At 40.8% G+C, this 16,970-nt stretch overlaps 1 protein-coding gene across 1 annotated transcript in view; it reads left to right on the top strand.

The window, feature by feature from the left end:
• GLTSCR1L (GLTSCR1-like) overlaps nucleotides 1-16,970 on the top strand; it is a 64,153-nt gene that overhangs the window by 39,326 nt on the left and 7,857 nt on the right. The window contains exons 5-8 of the mRNA XM_008573185.1: nucleotides 1,488-3,158; nucleotides 14,261-14,366; nucleotides 15,363-15,463; nucleotides 16,587-16,648. Coding sequence (XP_008571407.1) covers nucleotides 1,488-3,158; nucleotides 14,261-14,366; nucleotides 15,363-15,463; nucleotides 16,587-16,648 — 1,940 coding nt within the window. The remainder of the gene's footprint in view (nucleotides 1-1,487; nucleotides 3,159-14,260; nucleotides 14,367-15,362; nucleotides 15,464-16,586; nucleotides 16,649-16,970) is intronic.

Raw genomic sequence — 16,970 nt, 5'->3', positions numbered from 1 at the left:
ACTTGTGCACTGTAAAAACATTAAACTATGTCTCACCACTCAGGAGATCTCCATTGTTGCCTTGATATTTCTCTGCAAAACAGTATGCTTCTTGCCTTCAGTTGCTTTCTCCACTTCCTTTTCAATGATTTTTTTGAGTCCTAAGATGATGTTCACCTGACTCGGAACAACGTATTAGTCCATTTCAACTGTTGACTGCATGTCACACAAACTATTCTTGGTTATTCTATCTAGTTTTTCCTGTCATCTAGCCCCCAGCACCTTATTACGTAGAGCTGAGAATCTCTACAGTTTTGCAAGTTGCAGTACTCATTTTGGATTAATCTATTTTAATATTTTTCTTCATCTTCTTTTTCTTTTTAATTGTGGTAAAATACACATAACAAAACTTACCATCTTTTTTTTTTTTTTTTTTTTTTGTCCTTTTTTGAGGCAGGCCACACCGTGCTCAGCCAGTGAGCACTGTGAGCGCACCAGTCATCCCTATGTAGGATCCGAACCCGCAGCGGGAGCGCCTGCTGTGCTCCCAGCGCTTCACTCTCCCGAGTGCGCCACGGGCTCGGCCCAAACTTACCATCTTAACTGAACTGTACAGTAGTGTTAAGTACATTCAAATGGTCTTCACCTTTTTTAAATGGCTGTTGATTCCATATCATTTTCTTTTATAAGTTTGACATGCCTCATAAGAGACTGCTGGCCAGTGGAGTGTATCTTTTTTATCATTGACTGTGTTCAGTTCTTTTCATATGCCCATCTTGTTGTCTCTAATTGGAATTATGTCCTCCTTAAGGACAGACAGTAACACACAAGTGGGTACTTGATAAATGTTAGTTGACTTTTACTTTTGACTAGGACACTTAAGTGCCTTTTAAAGTATTTTTATTTAAAGATATGCTGTTAAATATTTAAATGGTGTTTAAAGCACCTCAATAGTAGTTGATTATTTTTAAGAAATCAAATGACCATTGACTCATTTTATGTTGGAACCTTGTTTTTTATCTGAACTGGGCATGCCTGGGGCAGTTGGGGGTAGATACCTTCTGGTCCTCTCTAGAACAACATCCAGAGCTCCCAGAACTCACTGAGACCTCTGGGGTACAAAAGACTAGACATTGCTGTCTCCTAGATATACACACACTCTGGGCTGAGTCCCATTCAAGCCCTAGACTGGGAGCAATCTTGAAAAACAAAGTCTGTGGCAGTATCTCAGAAAATGAAGCTAAGCTCCAGGTAGTCCTCTGTATGTTCACTTTATTTATGTTTCCTATAAAATAACTTACCAGAGCAATGAATGCATATACTTATAAACATAATGTTAAGCATCATTACTAAGGAAATAAAATATCAGAATGAGGTGGGAAGTTTGGACAGTTGTGCCTGAAAGGCAAACTGTTATACTTTATTCGTAGTCTAAAACAAGATTAATTTTTTTATGCCTCTCTTTCAAAAATTGGATATGCCGTGTAACATACTGCTTATTTTTTTAGAATGCTGATCCTAAGTCGTCCCTCAAAGGTGTAAGCAACCAGCTTGGAGAAGGGCCCAGTGATGGACTGCCACTTTCGAGTAGCCTTCAGTTTCTTGAAGATGAACTTGAGTCTTCTCCTCTTCCTGATCTCAGTGAGGACCAACCTTTCGACATTCTTCAGAAATCCTTGCAGGAGGCCAATATCACTGAACAGACATTGGCAGAAGAGGCATATTTGGATGCCAGTATAGGTTCAAGCCAACAGTTTGCACAAGCTCAGCTTCATCCTTCTTCATCAGCATCCTTTACTCAGGCTTCTAATGTTTCTAATTACTCAGGTCAGACGCTGCAGCCTATAGGGGTGACTCACGTTCCTGTTGGAGCATCGTTTGCAAGCAATACAGTGGGTGTGCAACATGGCTTTATGCAACACGTGGGGATCAGTGTTCCCAGCCAGCATTTGTCTAATAACAGTCAGATTAGTGGTTCTGGTCAAATACAATTAATTGGGTCATTTGGTAATCAGCCTTCCATGATGACTATTAATAACCTAGATGGATCTCAAATCATATTAAAGGGCAGTGGGCAGCAGGCCCCATCAAATGTGAGTGGAGGGCTTCTGGTTCATAGACAGACTCCTAATGGCAACTCCTTGTTTGGGAACTCCAGTTCAAGTCCAGTAGCACAGCCTGTTACCGTTCCATTTAACAGCACAAATTTTCAAGCATCTTTACCTGTGCATAATATCATCATACAAAGAGGTCTTGCACCAAATTCAAATAAAGTCCCAGTTAATATACAGCCAAAGCCTATCCAGATGGGTCAGCAAAATACATACAATGTGAACAATTTGGGAATTCAGCAGCATCATGTACAACAAGGGATCTCTTTTGCCTCTGCAAGCTCACCCCAGGGTTCAGTAGTTGGTCCACACATGTCTGTAAACATTGTAAACCAACAGAACACAAGAAAGCCAGTCACCTCACAGGCAGTGAGCAGCACGGGGGGCAGTATCGTTATTCATTCCCCCATGGGCCAGCCTCACACACCACAAAGTCAGTTTCTCATACCTACAAGCCTTGCTGTCAGTTCTAACTCGGTACACCACGTCCAGACCATAAATGGGCAACTTCTTCAGACTCAACCCTCTCAGCTCCTTTCTGGCCAAGTGGCCTCAGAGCATGTCATGTTGAACAGGAACTCTTCAAACATGCTCAGGACCAACCAACCATATTCTGGACAGATGCTTAACAACCAGAATACTGCCGTCCAATTAGTGTCTGGGCAGACATTTGCAGCCTCTGGAAGTCCAGTGATAGTTAATCATGCTTCTCCTCAGATTGTTGGTGGACAAATGCCCTTGCAGCAGGCATCACCAACGGTATTACACCTGTCACCTGGGCAGAGCAGCATTTCCCAAGGAAGACCTGGCTTCACCGCCATGCCTTCAGTCACAAGCATGTCAGGACCTAGTCGATTCCCTGCTGTCAGCTCAGCCAGCACTGCCCATCCTAGTCTTGGGTCTGTGGTGCAGTCAGGATCAAACTTTACGGGAGATCAGCTGACCCAGCCAAACAGAACTCCAGTACCAGTCAGTGTGTCTCATCGTCTTCCAGTTTCTTCTTCCAAATCTCCCAGCACCTTCAGTACCACACCTGGAGCAGGAGCCCAGCAACAGTTCTTCTGTCAGGTAAGGCCCTTTTTCAAATAAATGTTTGGTTACAGAATGGAAAAATGGGATATGTATTTGCTAAAATATAACTTTCATCCTAGGCTCCCAATTTATTAATTTAAATCTTTCAGTTTATGATTGATTGCCTTTTTTTTTTTCTTAACTAAAATCTTTTATCCAGCATAGCATGGTGGTTTAGAGTGGAGACTCTGGAGTCAGACTCGGGTTTGAATCTAAGCTTTATGACATGGAGCAAGTTAACTTACCTCTCTAGACTTAATTTTGATCAATGAAATGGGGATAATAATACTATTCCATGGAGTTATTGGGAGGATTAAATGATATAACCCACACAGAACACTTATTTGTCCCTGGCAAATAGCAGTACTTGATAGGAGCCAATATTTATACATATACTTGATGAAATGTATCATGGGCATTTAAAATGAAAGCTTATTTTAGGGGCTGGCTGGTTAGTTCAGTTGGTTAGAGAGTGATGCTGATAACACCAAGGTCCAGGGTTTGATTCCTGTACCAGCCAGCTGCAATAAAATAAATGCCTATTTTAGATTATTTACTTACATTATAGAGCAAGCCACTAGGTCGTGTGACTATGAACTGGGTGGAGATGTTGTAGCTGCTTCTTGGGTGCCAACTGGAAAGGCTCAAGGACTCAGTATGACTCAAGAATGGGTAACTGGCCTACACCAGAGGGAGAGTGTAGAAGGAGAGATCCAGGGCACTGTGGTTCAACCAAATGCCTGAGCCTGCATTTACCATGCCATCGTGTAGGTAAATTACTGTGGGCAGTTGGTAAAACCACATAAGGATTATGTTTCTGAAAAGGGTCTCAAGTGGTCATCAGCTTCAGTCTCTCCCTCTTATCTGCTGATCTTTCGACTCCTCTGGCTTTTGGTTCCCACTCATTCTGAGCATGCTCTGTAGTTCTAGCTCCTCTTCTTCCCACCTGGGAGGACCCATTCTATACTCCACGTCTACCTCCGTGGTCTACCCTCCTCAGTCCTGCATTTCCACAGCCTTTCTCCTCCACTTTCAGAAGTTTCCAAAAACTTCTGTTTTTGTATATTAATATATTTTAATATCAACCTTTTAAATCTATGTCAATCTTTTAAAAACTGTATACCTTTAACTTAGTAATCCTACTAAGAATTTTAAGGAAACACAGAGTATTTATGATTGAGGATGTTCAATGTATTGGTTTGCTATCAAAGGTTTCTGTGTGTGTGTGTGTGTCACACTTACAGAAAAGTTAAAGTTGCAAGAATAGTACAGAGAATTCTCATATACTCTTCACCAGATTTCTCCAAATGTTAACTTTTTACCACATTTGTTTTATCCTCATTTCCTAAAAACGGACATTCCCCTATAAAACCACAGTACAGTTATCAAAATCAAGAAATCGTTATCACAATACTATTATCTAATCTGTGGACCTTATTCAGATTTAGTCAGTTCTCCCAATAATGTCCCTGAGAGCAAATTATTTCATTTTGGTTTTTATAGTCCAGAATCCACCATAGGATCACTGTCTCGTTTCATTGTCATATCTTTAAATCAGTAACAGTTCACCTCTTTGTCTTTTATGATCTTTGTGCTTTTGAAGAATAAAGACCAATTATTTTGTACAGTGTCCCTCAATTTGGGTTTCTCTGATGTGTCCTCATGATTGGATTCAGGATGCACATTTTTGGCAGGATTGCCACAGAAGTGATGTGACCTCTGTGCTCACGATGTTGATTTGTCCCAGTACTAGTGATATTATTTTTGAACACTTGCTTGAGGTGGTGTCTGTAGGTTTCTCCAGTATTTTTCTTCTTGTCGTTAATAAGAATCTTCTGGGAAATACTTTGAGGCTCTGTAGATATTCAGTTTCTCATCAAACTTGAACATACTAGTTTAAGCCTCCAATGATAATTCGTGATTGAATCAGTTATTATTCCAGCTATTACTAAGCTATTACTATGATGGTCTCCAAATAGAGGTTTTCTAATTCCATCATTTATTCTATACTTACTGTTGGCATTCTATTCTGAGGGAGACCTCCCTTCCTTTACTTACCTTTTCCTTCCTTTACTTATCTGTTCAGCCATCCCTATATAGGGATCCAAACACCTGGCCTTGGTGTTATCAATACCACACTCTCCCAAGTGAGCCACGGGCCAGCCTTTTTATTGTGTTTTTTTTTTTTTTCCTTTTTGTCTTTTTTCGTGACCGGCAACGGATCGCAACCCTCAGTGTCGTGCCCGTACCGGACCAGGACCGGCAATGGAATCGCAACCCTCGGTGTTACGCCCACACCTCACTCAGCCAGTGAGCGGCCGGTCTGTATGTGTGATCCGAACCCTCGGCGGGAGCGTTTTTTTTAATTTTTAGTTTATAGATAACTCTTCTTAACTTCAGTTGCAAGAAGTTTTCTAAAAACCCAAATGGCCAACAACAGAATGATTGGATATGAGGAAGTACTACGTAGTCATTTTAAATGTTTTCAAAAATAATTAAAGATTTAGGGGAAAGCTTACAAAATAATTTAGATTTAAATGTAAAGTATTAAATAAACAAATGGTTTGCACTTCTAGAAAAATGATGTGGAGAGATGTTATGGTGAATTAGAAAACTGAAAACCTTGCTTACAAAACAGCCAGGAACCTGATTAGGAGGGTATGCACTATAACATTATCAGCAGTTCTCTGGGTGGTAGAGTTGCAGGTTCTTCACATGTCCGAATGGTTTTAAAAATTTGCCTCTCACAGAGGAGGTAATGCCTGGACAGCATTTATGAAAACATATTTATGCATTTCCTAAAAATAAGTAAAACATGCACCTGGTAAAACGTAAAACAGTTCCAGTGTAGTTCAGAGTGAGAAGTAAGTCTTCCTCCCAGACCCCCGTTTTCCTCCCCGAGTCCCCATTGTTTCTAGGTTCTTTCTATTCCCCAGAGATATCCTTTGCATATACAAGCATGGATAGCACCTACTCCTATACTTACTGCTGTAACACACCCTAAATGTTTTCACTTAATTATGTAAATTGAAGATCATTTTATATCAGTATGTATTGATCTGCTGTATTTTATATTACAAGTAGTTATACATAATCAGCCACAGCATGATCATTTCTTTTTTTTTTTTTCCCGTGTAATAAATAGTGCTTCAATTGTAGGGGAAAAATCTCTCTCTCTCTCTGACTCTGAAAAGTTTCAGTTATTCAAAGATAAAAAGAAGTCTACACTGACAGTTTCAAAGTAATTTTTTGTGACTTTTTATGCCAAAAAGCATGGGGAACTAGGTCAATTGCATTATTTCAAATGTGTCCCTGCTGTAGGTTTTCAGGAACAAGTGAAACATCAGGTGTGTTGGAGAAAGGGGACATAGCCTTGGAGACAGCATGAGTTGGAAGAGTGGTATTTAGGTCATCTATCATTCAAACCCCCAGGACATCTAGAAACAATTACAGCAACTCTTTTCCTTTATACTTTCTGGTAAAATTTCTGTATAAATTACTTTATATAAGGTTTTTTTTTTTTTCCTTTTTGTCTTTTTTCGTGACGGGTAACGGGATCGCAACCCTCGGTGTCGCGCCCGTACCACGACCGGCAATGGGATCGCAACCCTCAGTGTTGCGCCCGCACGGCGCTCAACCACTGAGCGGACTGGTCTCTATATGGGATCCGAACCCTCGGCGGGAGCGCCGCCGCACTCCCAAGTGCCGCACTCTACTGAGTGCGCCACCGGGCCAGCCCCTATATAAGTTTTAATGAAGAAAAATACCAGTATGAAAGGGCTGGCCCGTGGCTCACTTGGGAGAGTGCGGTGCTGATAACACTAAGGCCGCGGGTTTGGATCCTATATAGGGATGGCTGGTTAGCTCACTGGCTGAGCGTGGTGCTGATAACACCAAGCCAAGGGTTAAGAACCCCTTACCGGTCATCTTTTAAAAAACAAACAAAAAAAATTAATAAATAGATAAATAAAAAGAAAAATATCAGTATCTGAGGCCTTTGGTGTTTTTCTATTTGGGGAAATTTAATTCAGCAAGTTTTGATTCTATAAAGTTTAATTTATACTCCACCACTCTCCCCCTGCCCAGTTTTTTTTGTGTTTGTTTTTTCTTTTCTTTTTGGCAGCTGACTGATACAGGGATTGAACCCTGGACCTTGGTGTTATCAGCACCATACTCTAACCAACTGAGCAACTGGCCAGCCCCTGGTATTACTTTGAAGCTAACCCAACCTAACAGTTTATCTATAATATTTTAGTGTATATCTCTAAAAGATCATATATTCTTTTTGTATTTAATGTGTTGCAATTTATTGCTTTCCTTATTCTTTTTGATGCTCAAATTGTCCCAGGTTTGGTCACTGGAGGTCTGTTCAAGCTGGCTCCTGTACCTCTGGCATGTCTCCATCCAGTACTGCCTGGCTTTGTGGCACAAGATACTGTAGGCTTGGCTTGATGTTACCTTGCTGCAAACCTACAATTAGTCTTTCTCCAAGGAGTCTGTTGGGAAAATAGAATAATTTGGTCAGGGCCTTCCCCTCGGGTCCAGTTGGGTGTGGTTCAGCTCATCCTTTGTAAGCAAATTGTGTGTGTGTGCGTGCGTGTGTGTGTGTGTGTATGCCTGCACGTACACACGTGTGTAGTTAGTGTGCATGTGCACAAATGTATCCTTTTAGTTTTCTTGCTATTCTTGTGTTCTTCAGAGAGTTTTGGTGAAGCAGGCTGGCAGGTGTCTGCTCACTGGCACAGCTGTGCTTTCCAACCTACAGCTTCTAAGGACCTGTTTGCTGGTCACCTAGCTCATAGACCTGCTTGTGAGGGGTCGGGACCCAGCCTGGCATGTGAAGGGTTTGTGACCCAGTCTCTGAATGGGCTTGAGGGGTCTGTGAGCTCCAGACCCAGCCCTAGCTTTACAATCGGCCCAGTCAGTAGGATTACTAGCAGGTAAAAGAGCCCGACAACTGGTGTGGTCAAGTAGCTAGACAATTGGCATCACAAACAGGATTCCAGCATTAGCCAGAGCGCCACAGAGCCCTGTGAATTAAGTCTCTTAATGTGGAGGATACCTTAAAGGATTTGCATTTTCTTATAAATCAATTAACATTCAAAAGTCAATGATTAGAAGAGATGATTTACAAGAGTTTTAGCCTATCAAACAAAAGTAACAAAATTATTATAGGTGTGAATCTCTTTAGATCACTAAAAGATTTGGTAGATTTAAAATTCCTTGATTCATATATGAATCTGAGAAAGAAAAAAAATAAAATAAAGTTCCTTGAGAGCAGCTGAGCCCATATTGCCTATAGCTGCTACCTACTGTGCTTTGGGTGTGAGTGTCAGTGATTACAACTGAATTCTCTACTGGATTCTCCAGCCCCACCCTGCCCATCCCTAATTCCCTATCCCCCTCTAGCTCAGCCTGCCTACCTTACTATGGTACCATTGTATTTTCAGACATCCCACTTCAAAATCTAGATGTTCTTGTTTTCTTCCTCTCTTCTGTACCTTTAATAAGTTACCAAATCCTGTAAATTCTTCTTTTAAAATGTCTCATATCCATTCTTTCTAATAATAATGAAAATAATAATCATATTATTAACAGTAACAGGGACAGTGCCAGGAGCTGTACACATTATTTCTAATCATTACCTTGGGGCTACAAATAGCATTATTGTTCGCATTTCACAGTAGAGGTTCAGAGTATGGCAGACTGCTTCCCATTTCTTTCCTTTTCTATGTCCATACCTGTATCAGTCCATTTCTGTTGTTTATAACAAAATACAGAGAACTGGGTATTTTATAAAGAAAACAAAATTTATTGTCTACAGTTTCTGAGGCTGGGAAGTCCAAAGTCCATCTGATGGTGGTGACAGTGACCCAGGGCTGTCACATTGCTAGACGGTGGAAGCAGAGAGACAGACTCTCCTCTCTTCTTTTAAAGCCCTCAGAACCACACCCCTGACCACCATTTTTAATCCATTCACTACTGCATGGTCCTACAATCTAGTCACCTCTTCAAGGTTCCACATTTCAACTACCATAATAGGATTTCTCACTCTCTTAACAGTTGCAGTGGGGGCCAAGTTTCTTATACGTAAAACTTGGGGGACACAATTCAAGCTTGAATGAATTTTGGGAGGGACATAATTCAATCCCCTATAATACCCTAAGGTAGACTTTAAGAGGGACTGAAATATCATGGAAAAACAGGAGTTGGATCAGGAGTCAGAGCTGAGTCTTAGGGTAGGCCTGACTCTGCCACTGGGTGGTTTTGTGATCTAAGCTTGTTTCTTAAACTCTCTGAGCCCTAGTTTTCTCTTCTCTGAAATGAGGAACTCTAGCTATGCAGTAGAATCATCCAGGGAGGGCTGGCCTGTTAGCTGAGTTGGTTAGAGCACAGCCATATAACACCAAGATCATGGGTACGAATCCCCGTACTGGCCAGCCGCAAAAAAAAAAAAAAAAAAAAAAAGAATCACCTGGGGTGCTTTTAGAAAATATGAATGCCAGAGCCTCACCCCCATAAATTCTGATTTAAACAGTCTGCAGAAAGAGCTTTAGGCATCAGCATTTTTCAGAAGCTCCCCAAGTGGTTCTAAAGAGCAGCCAGGATAGAGAACTACCGGGCTAGATGATTTCCAAAGCCCATTCCAATCTTAATATCTCCTATTAGACAACTGCAGCAATTGTCTAGGTGATTAATCTGCCTTTGGCCTCTTCCTGAAAGCAGATTTCCACGACATTAATTATCCTAAAACATTTGCTTGGTGGCCTGAACCAAGTCATCTTGGAACTTCCTATTCCTATAGGAGAAAGTACAAACTCCTGACCTGGCAGTTGAGGTTCTCCAGTCAGAAATCCTCCACTTAGCAAGGCAGGCCCCCCATTGTTCCCTGAACAGGCCAGGCTCATTGTGAGTTCAGGCCTTTGTTTATGGTTATTCATTCCTGTCCTATCTATATTCTTTCTTTCAAGGCCCTACCCAAAGCCCCCAAAAGAATGAAGCCTTTTTCAGTCCCTCCTCTGATCTTTTCTCTGCTATTTGTTAACCTTTTTGTTTGTACTACCCACTAGGTACATTAAACTACTTACTGTGTTAAATGTTTTCTTCACTGATTCATTCATTCAACAGTATTTGAGTACCTCCCACTTGCCAATCTCAGGGGTATGACAATCTAATTCAGGCAGACAGATAAGCCAACAGCCATAGCACAATATTTTAAGTGCACTGGCAGAAGTAGTCCAGAGTGAGGGCCAGCCTGTGGCTCAATTGGGAGAGTGTGGTGCTGATAACACCAAGGCCATGGGTTCGGATCCCTGTATAGGGATGGCTGGTTAGCTCACTTGGGAGAGCGTGGTGCTGACAACACCAGGTCAAGGGTTAAGATCCCCTTACCAGTCATCTTTCAAAAAAAAGATAAATAGTAGTCCAGAGTGCCATGCCCGGAAGAGGAACCTCTAACCCAGACAGGATGGTCAGGGAAGATTCCCTTGAGATAGTGCTTTCTGAGCTGAGACCTACTAAGGGAGAAGGAGAAATTATCCAGGCAGAAGGATCTGGGTGAAGAATGTTCCAGGAGTTGGAAACAGCAAGTGCAAAACCTAGAGAGAAAAGAGACCGGGGTGCTGTGGGCAAAGAAAGACAAGTTCAGGTGAGGTGAGGAAGATGTTAGGTGGGAAAGGTGGGCAGGGACCAAATCATACAGGTTCTAAATGTCATGTTAAGAACCTGTGTTGTAATCCAAGCCTGTAATAGTGAAGACCCACTCTAGACTTAAGGCAGGAGAGATGGTGAGAAGTGAGTGGACTTGAGACCATTACTGAACCCAAATCCAGCTGTCTGCCACCAAATGAAAGCAAATGATTCAGAAGTCAAATGTTGGTCAAGACGGGAAGTCAGCTTCATTCAGGAATGCTGGCAACTGGAAGGAGATGTTCGGCTAACCCATCTCCCTGGTAAGCCTGAAGGTGATGGGCAGATTAAAACCACCTCATAGACTCAGGTTTACTGAGGAGTCTTTATTTTATTTTATTTTTATTATTTTGGCAGCTGGCTGGTACAGGGATCTGAACCCATGACCTTGGTGTTATAAGACTGTGCTCTAACCAACTGAGCTAATTGGCCATCCCTACTGAGGGGGTTTTAAAGAGGAGGTTGAAGAGATATGATCTGCGGGGGCTACATGTAAGGGGCCAGGTGCACATTCCCATTAGGGCTCCATCTGGCTTCTCTTCTCATCCTTGATGTTATCTTAGGATCCTGCAGGATTTTGATTTGCTTCAGAGTGCAACTAGCATAGATTTATTGGTGTCTCTTTTGGTTTCTCAGGGTCTGGATAGTATGTGTCTCATGACAAGTCTGCAGCTCCAGGCTGACTAGAAAACTGCTTTACATTTATGTAAATAATGTCATTATGCCCTGTAACCAAGGTTCAAAATATCAAGTAGCCAAGGGAGAAGAGGGAACTCAGAGGGATGCATACTAAGAAAAAAACTGTGTTTTAAAAAATTTTCTTCTAGCTCATGCAGTTTTAGGTCCCAGCATGGCTTCAGTCCCGTTCACTCCAAGACAATTGGGTTAGACAAAAATTGTGATTGATTAGCCATAGCAAGGAGCAAGGATGATTCACAGGCTCCTGCCAGTGACACCCAGGTTCACTGAATAGAGAAATGAGCAGAGAAGTCAGTTTGAAGGGAAGTTACTGAGTTTAGTTTAGGGTGTGTTTGTCAAGTCTGAGGTACCTGTAGGATAACCAAGCTGTGTGACAAACAGAGCAGCTATATATGCTGAAGCTTAGGACAAATATAGGCTGAAATGAGATTGACCAGCATATAAATTGTAATTGAAACAGTGGGAGTGGATAAGATGGACCAGGGACACTGTGTAGATAGAGAAGACAGCCAAAAGAGAACCCCAAAACACTTCAACATTTAGGGGATGGACAAGGAAAGAGGAGTCCACAGGTGACAGTGAGAAGGCTCAAGAAGGGAGGAATAAAACCAGCAGGGTTGAGCGTCTGGGAGGCTAAGAACAGAGACTGTTGCAGGTGGGAAGGAAAAGGTCCCCAGAGTGAAGCACCACCAAGAAATGGAGAAAGGGACTGGGATGCTTCTGATAGATTGAGCAAGTAGGATGCTGCTGTGGCCGTGGCAAGACTTGTCTCTGTGGAATGGTACATGCAGAAGCCAGACTGCAGTAGACTGAGGAGAGGGTTTGAGGTGTGGTAACGAGCATAGATGGCTTTCAGAAAAATGAAGGTAACTGATGGGGTGATAGTCATGAGGATGTGTGGGGCCAAGGAAATTATTTTTTTAAGATGGGAAAAACTTGTGCTTTTTAAAAAGCTGATGGGAAGTAGGACATGCATTACACAGCGTTGGTAGGATTTCTTGTAGACAGAAGGTGGGACACCTCTTCCAATGCAACAAGAAAAGGGGGGGAAGGTGAATGTGGGGATGCAGGTAGGATTGTAGCTTGGGTGGCAAAAAGTTGAATGAGTTCTCATCTGGCGGATAGGTTTGAAGATAATGAAATAGCATTCGAAGGAGCTGACTAGGGGAAAGAAAGGTTTGCTACACAGCCTTGAGGGCCCTTCCCTGCCAATGGAAGAGTGAGAAAAGTGACCATTTTCAAGTCTTTGATGACCTTCTCCAGTGTTTCTTTTGCAACAAGAAAAGGGGGGGAAGGTGAATGTGGGGATGCAGGTAGGATTGTAGCTTTGGTGGCAAAAAGTTGAATGAGTTCTCATCTGGCGGATAGGTTTGAAGATAATGAAATAGCATTTGAAGGAGCTGACTAGGGGAAAGAAAGGTTTGCTACACAGCCTTGAGGGCCCTTCCCTGCCAATGGAAGAGTGAGAAAAGTGACCATTTTCAAGTCTTTGATGACCTTCTCCAGTGTTTCTTGGATGATATCAAATTCCTTTCCATTTTTATTGTAGAAAAGAGAACCAAATAGATAATTGTTTAGAACAGAAATGTTAACATGAGTTAGTTTGCCGGTGGTCAGGCATTTCCAAGGTCTGTGTGAGTGCCCACCCATGAATGTGTGGGGGGAACATTTAATTGTTTAGAACAGAAATGTTAACATGAGTTAGTTTGCCAGTGGTCAGGCATTTCCAAGGTCTGTGTGAGTGCCCACCCATGAATGTGTGGGGGGAACATTTTGCTTAGGCCAAGGTCGTAGTTTAAGTCCCCTGTGGGGATGGTTAGACTAAACTCTTAAGTACACTGATAATATAAATGATGTAAAACTGAAGAAAAGTCTCTGAAAACTTACTGCACTATGAAGTAGTAATGGCAGAGAGGAATAAAAATTGAGGGTAATATAGAAGTTTTTTATCATCTTACTTAAAATGCATTGTGGAGATAACTTTTTATTTTAGAGCTAAAAGGAACTTGATGTTCTTGAACATCTTTTATCTTTCTCATTTATAGAAAAGGACACAATAGTTTAAACATTGGATTAGTTTTTCTAATTATATTTTGCTCAGGCTAATACTAAATTGAATTTACATTTCCCAATTACATGCCACCTGATGTAAACTAGATTACATGGCACATGATGCAAACTAGAGACCCATCATATAGCAAGGGTGAAATGTACTTTACATCATCTACACTGCAAAATAATGAGTGTTGACAGTAGCTTTGGGGTTGGCCCTTGGGCCCTGATCAGGTGCTTGGAGTCTGTGCAGACCCCACATAGGACCTGGTAGTCAGCATCATAATCCTAGCATGTGTGATATAAAATTACCAGAAATAGAAACTGTTAGAGATAGGAACTGAATTTCCAGCCACAGTCTTTGCATCTAAGCACCACAACACAGCAATCCCAGGAGCAAGAAAATAGTCTGGTATCAACTCAGCATCCCTACTGAATGGTGTCAAGAAAATTCAGTGTACCAGCCTATGGATTTTAAAGAAAGTACTTTGCTGTTCTCCCAATGTGATAAGAGAGTAATGTTTTAAAACTTTTGTTTTGTAATCTAAGCTGAAAGTAATGCCAGGTAGGAATTAAGAGGCTTGGTTAGCATTTTAAGTACTCCATTAAAGCTTTTAGTAATGAAATTAATTTTTCCATCTTGGTAATACATTTCACAGGCTCAGAAAAAAAGTTTGAATCAGACTTCCCCCATTTCCACTTCCAAGACCACAGATGGCCTGAGGCCAGCGCAGATCCCTGGGCTGTTGAGCACCGCACTGCCAGGTCAGGAGCCTTTGTAGTAAGCTCTCCTCAGCTTGTCCGTGTCCTTCCAACACCCAGAGGACACTCTTCTCTCCTCCCTCATTCTGCATGAAATCTTTCTGACTTAACCACACCTCCACTCTGATCATTCCTTTTTTATGTATCCTTTCCACCCAAATAATATACTAAGTTGCATCAACTCTAAGATACCATCAATTGTAAAATATACTACTTCGAAAGAAAAAAGCACTTCTAATTAGATTATGAGGCATTAAATTATGTGGAAAAAATGTGCTCCTTAGAAACAATGAAATTGGTATTATATGGCACATGTGACTTTGTGAGTATCCTCATGTTGCTTTATGTGTGTATATTTAGAATTCCTCCACCACCATCCCCAGATTGAAAATATTGTGGGCTATGTCTTCCATTTTTTCTAAGGCTGTGACCACCTGCACTACTCAATTAGTACTAAAAAAGACAAAAGCTTGACTATTGCTAGTCAGTTCCCTGATTGAGTCTCCACTTTCCTTAAGTTGTATTTTGGGATTCTGTAGTACTGGCAGGTTACTGGCTTGAGGCCTGTTTCTCAGACTATAGATAATTTGAAACTATAGCTATTACAGCTTCTGTTTATTACTATTTTTCTTTTTCTTTCTTTCCTTCCTTCCTTCCTTCCTTCCTTCCTTCCTTCCTTCCTTCCTTTTCCTTCCTCACTTCCTTCCCTCCTTCCTTCATACAAGGGTACTTCAAAAAGTTCACAGAAAGATTCATATCACTTTTTAATTCTATTTTTCCACAAATTTCTTGAAATACCCTTATAGACTTTAATAACCACTGCCTCAAGAGCTTATAGATAAATGCACTACCCTACTCTGCTTCTTCACAGGCAGCATCCCTGATAAAGAAATCCCTTTCAGAATGTTCAGTATCTGTATACATTGGGCTCTAGGTGTTATACAATGGACCTGATTAACTGTTTCCATTAAACGTTGTCTTATGTATTAATTCTAATAGGACAGGATTCTGGAAGCAAAGTTTTATCGGCATCCTTAGGAACTGCACAACCACAGCAGGAAAAAGTAGTCGGATCATCTCCTGGCCCGCCAACTGTGCAGGTACAAAACTATTTGGATAGCTTCTTCTTAATGTTTAGCATAATTGAATGAAAATGTAGTTGTGTCATCTGTTCTGTTGCTGCTGTCTAGCGTTGTGTACACAATCAGCCCAGTCCCCTGTGTTCCCACAAAAATGTGGTCACTTGAAGACCTTCTTGGTGGGCCAACCCTTGTTACATTTATGTTTCTAGGATGAATGTGTCTATTCTATTTCTGACATGTTTACAAAGCTTCATTAACCCATTATGTCCTCGTGGACTAATAATAAACTAGCATTCAGCATATGCTAAGCATTCAAAAAACATAGTTTACTATTAAATGATATTACTCATTATCATATCAAAAGTGGATCTATTCTTCGTTATGCTAAGAGATTTTATTTTCTGCAGTAGCAGCCAAGAGAGTATGAAGTAGGCAGTCCCTATGGTCTTTTGACCCAAGTTTGGCTTTTAAACCTAAAAAAATCTCAAACCACTAAAGCTGGCCAGTTAGCTCAGTTGGGTAGAACATGGTGCTGATAACACCAAGGTCTGGGGTTCAGTCCCTGTACCAGCTAGCCAAAAAAAATTCAAACCTTTAGTCTAAAAGGGAAGAACAGAGCTGGTGGTTAGCTCAGTTGGTTAGAGCACTGCCTTATAACAACAAGGTTATGGGTTTGGATCCCTGTACTGGCCAGCCACCAAAAAAAAAAAAAGCCCTATTATATCACACATCTGGACTGTATGTAACAAGAGCTTAAAAGTGTTTGCTCCCTTATTTACAACTGAGAAAATGGATTAAGTAGAATCTACTGAGTTTTCGGATGTATATGGAACTGGTACCCACATATATATTTCTTCAAAAACATAATGATGCATTTGTAGAGGAAGTTAAGGATTCAGGCTTTAAAGTACTGAGTCGTTGTAAGGAACTGACAGTACAGCTTTCTATAATCTTGACATAGTACAACTTCGCTACATGGATGGCACGGCACATTATTTTTAGCACGGCACATTCTACAGTCTTAGAATATGCTCTTCATAGGTAGTTGAAAACATTTCAAACATAGTGACCTTTGTGTGTAACTGTATTCTGCTTATCTTTTCTATAAAAGGGAATAATATGCGGTGTGTTTTGTCTTTAGGTGGATAGCCATTTGGGAGGACTAAAAAGGCCTGCTGCAAAACAACTAACTAAAGGAGCTTTGTGAGTCACCTTTGGAAATGACAAATTAATCTTGAACATTTCTCTAGGTCCCTAATCTTCAATAAATATAATAATATAATAAAAGTCAGGTTTATAATAATGAGTATATTAGCCTTTTAAAAATTGTACTTTGCCCTTCTTGGACAGCCACCAAAAAAAAAAAAAAAAAAATGTACTTTGAAAATCTTTTTCTATAGTTTGTTTTCATTAGTACCTGTAAATATATCAAATGTAGTTTGAGCCTACTGTTTGCTTTTTTGTTCTTTTTTTTTTTTTTTTTTTTTTTTTTTTTTTTTTTTTTTTTTTTTTTTTTTTTTTAAAA

This window comes from Galeopterus variegatus, unplaced genomic scaffold, assembly GCF_000696425.1.
Source record: "Galeopterus variegatus unplaced genomic scaffold, G_variegatus-3.0.2 Scaffold887, whole genome shotgun sequence".
Classification (NCBI taxonomy): Eukaryota; Metazoa; Chordata; class Mammalia; order Dermoptera; family Cynocephalidae; genus Galeopterus; species Galeopterus variegatus.
The sequence above is the reverse complement of the archived record's forward strand: the minus strand, read 5'-3'. Positions and strand labels throughout refer to the sequence as shown.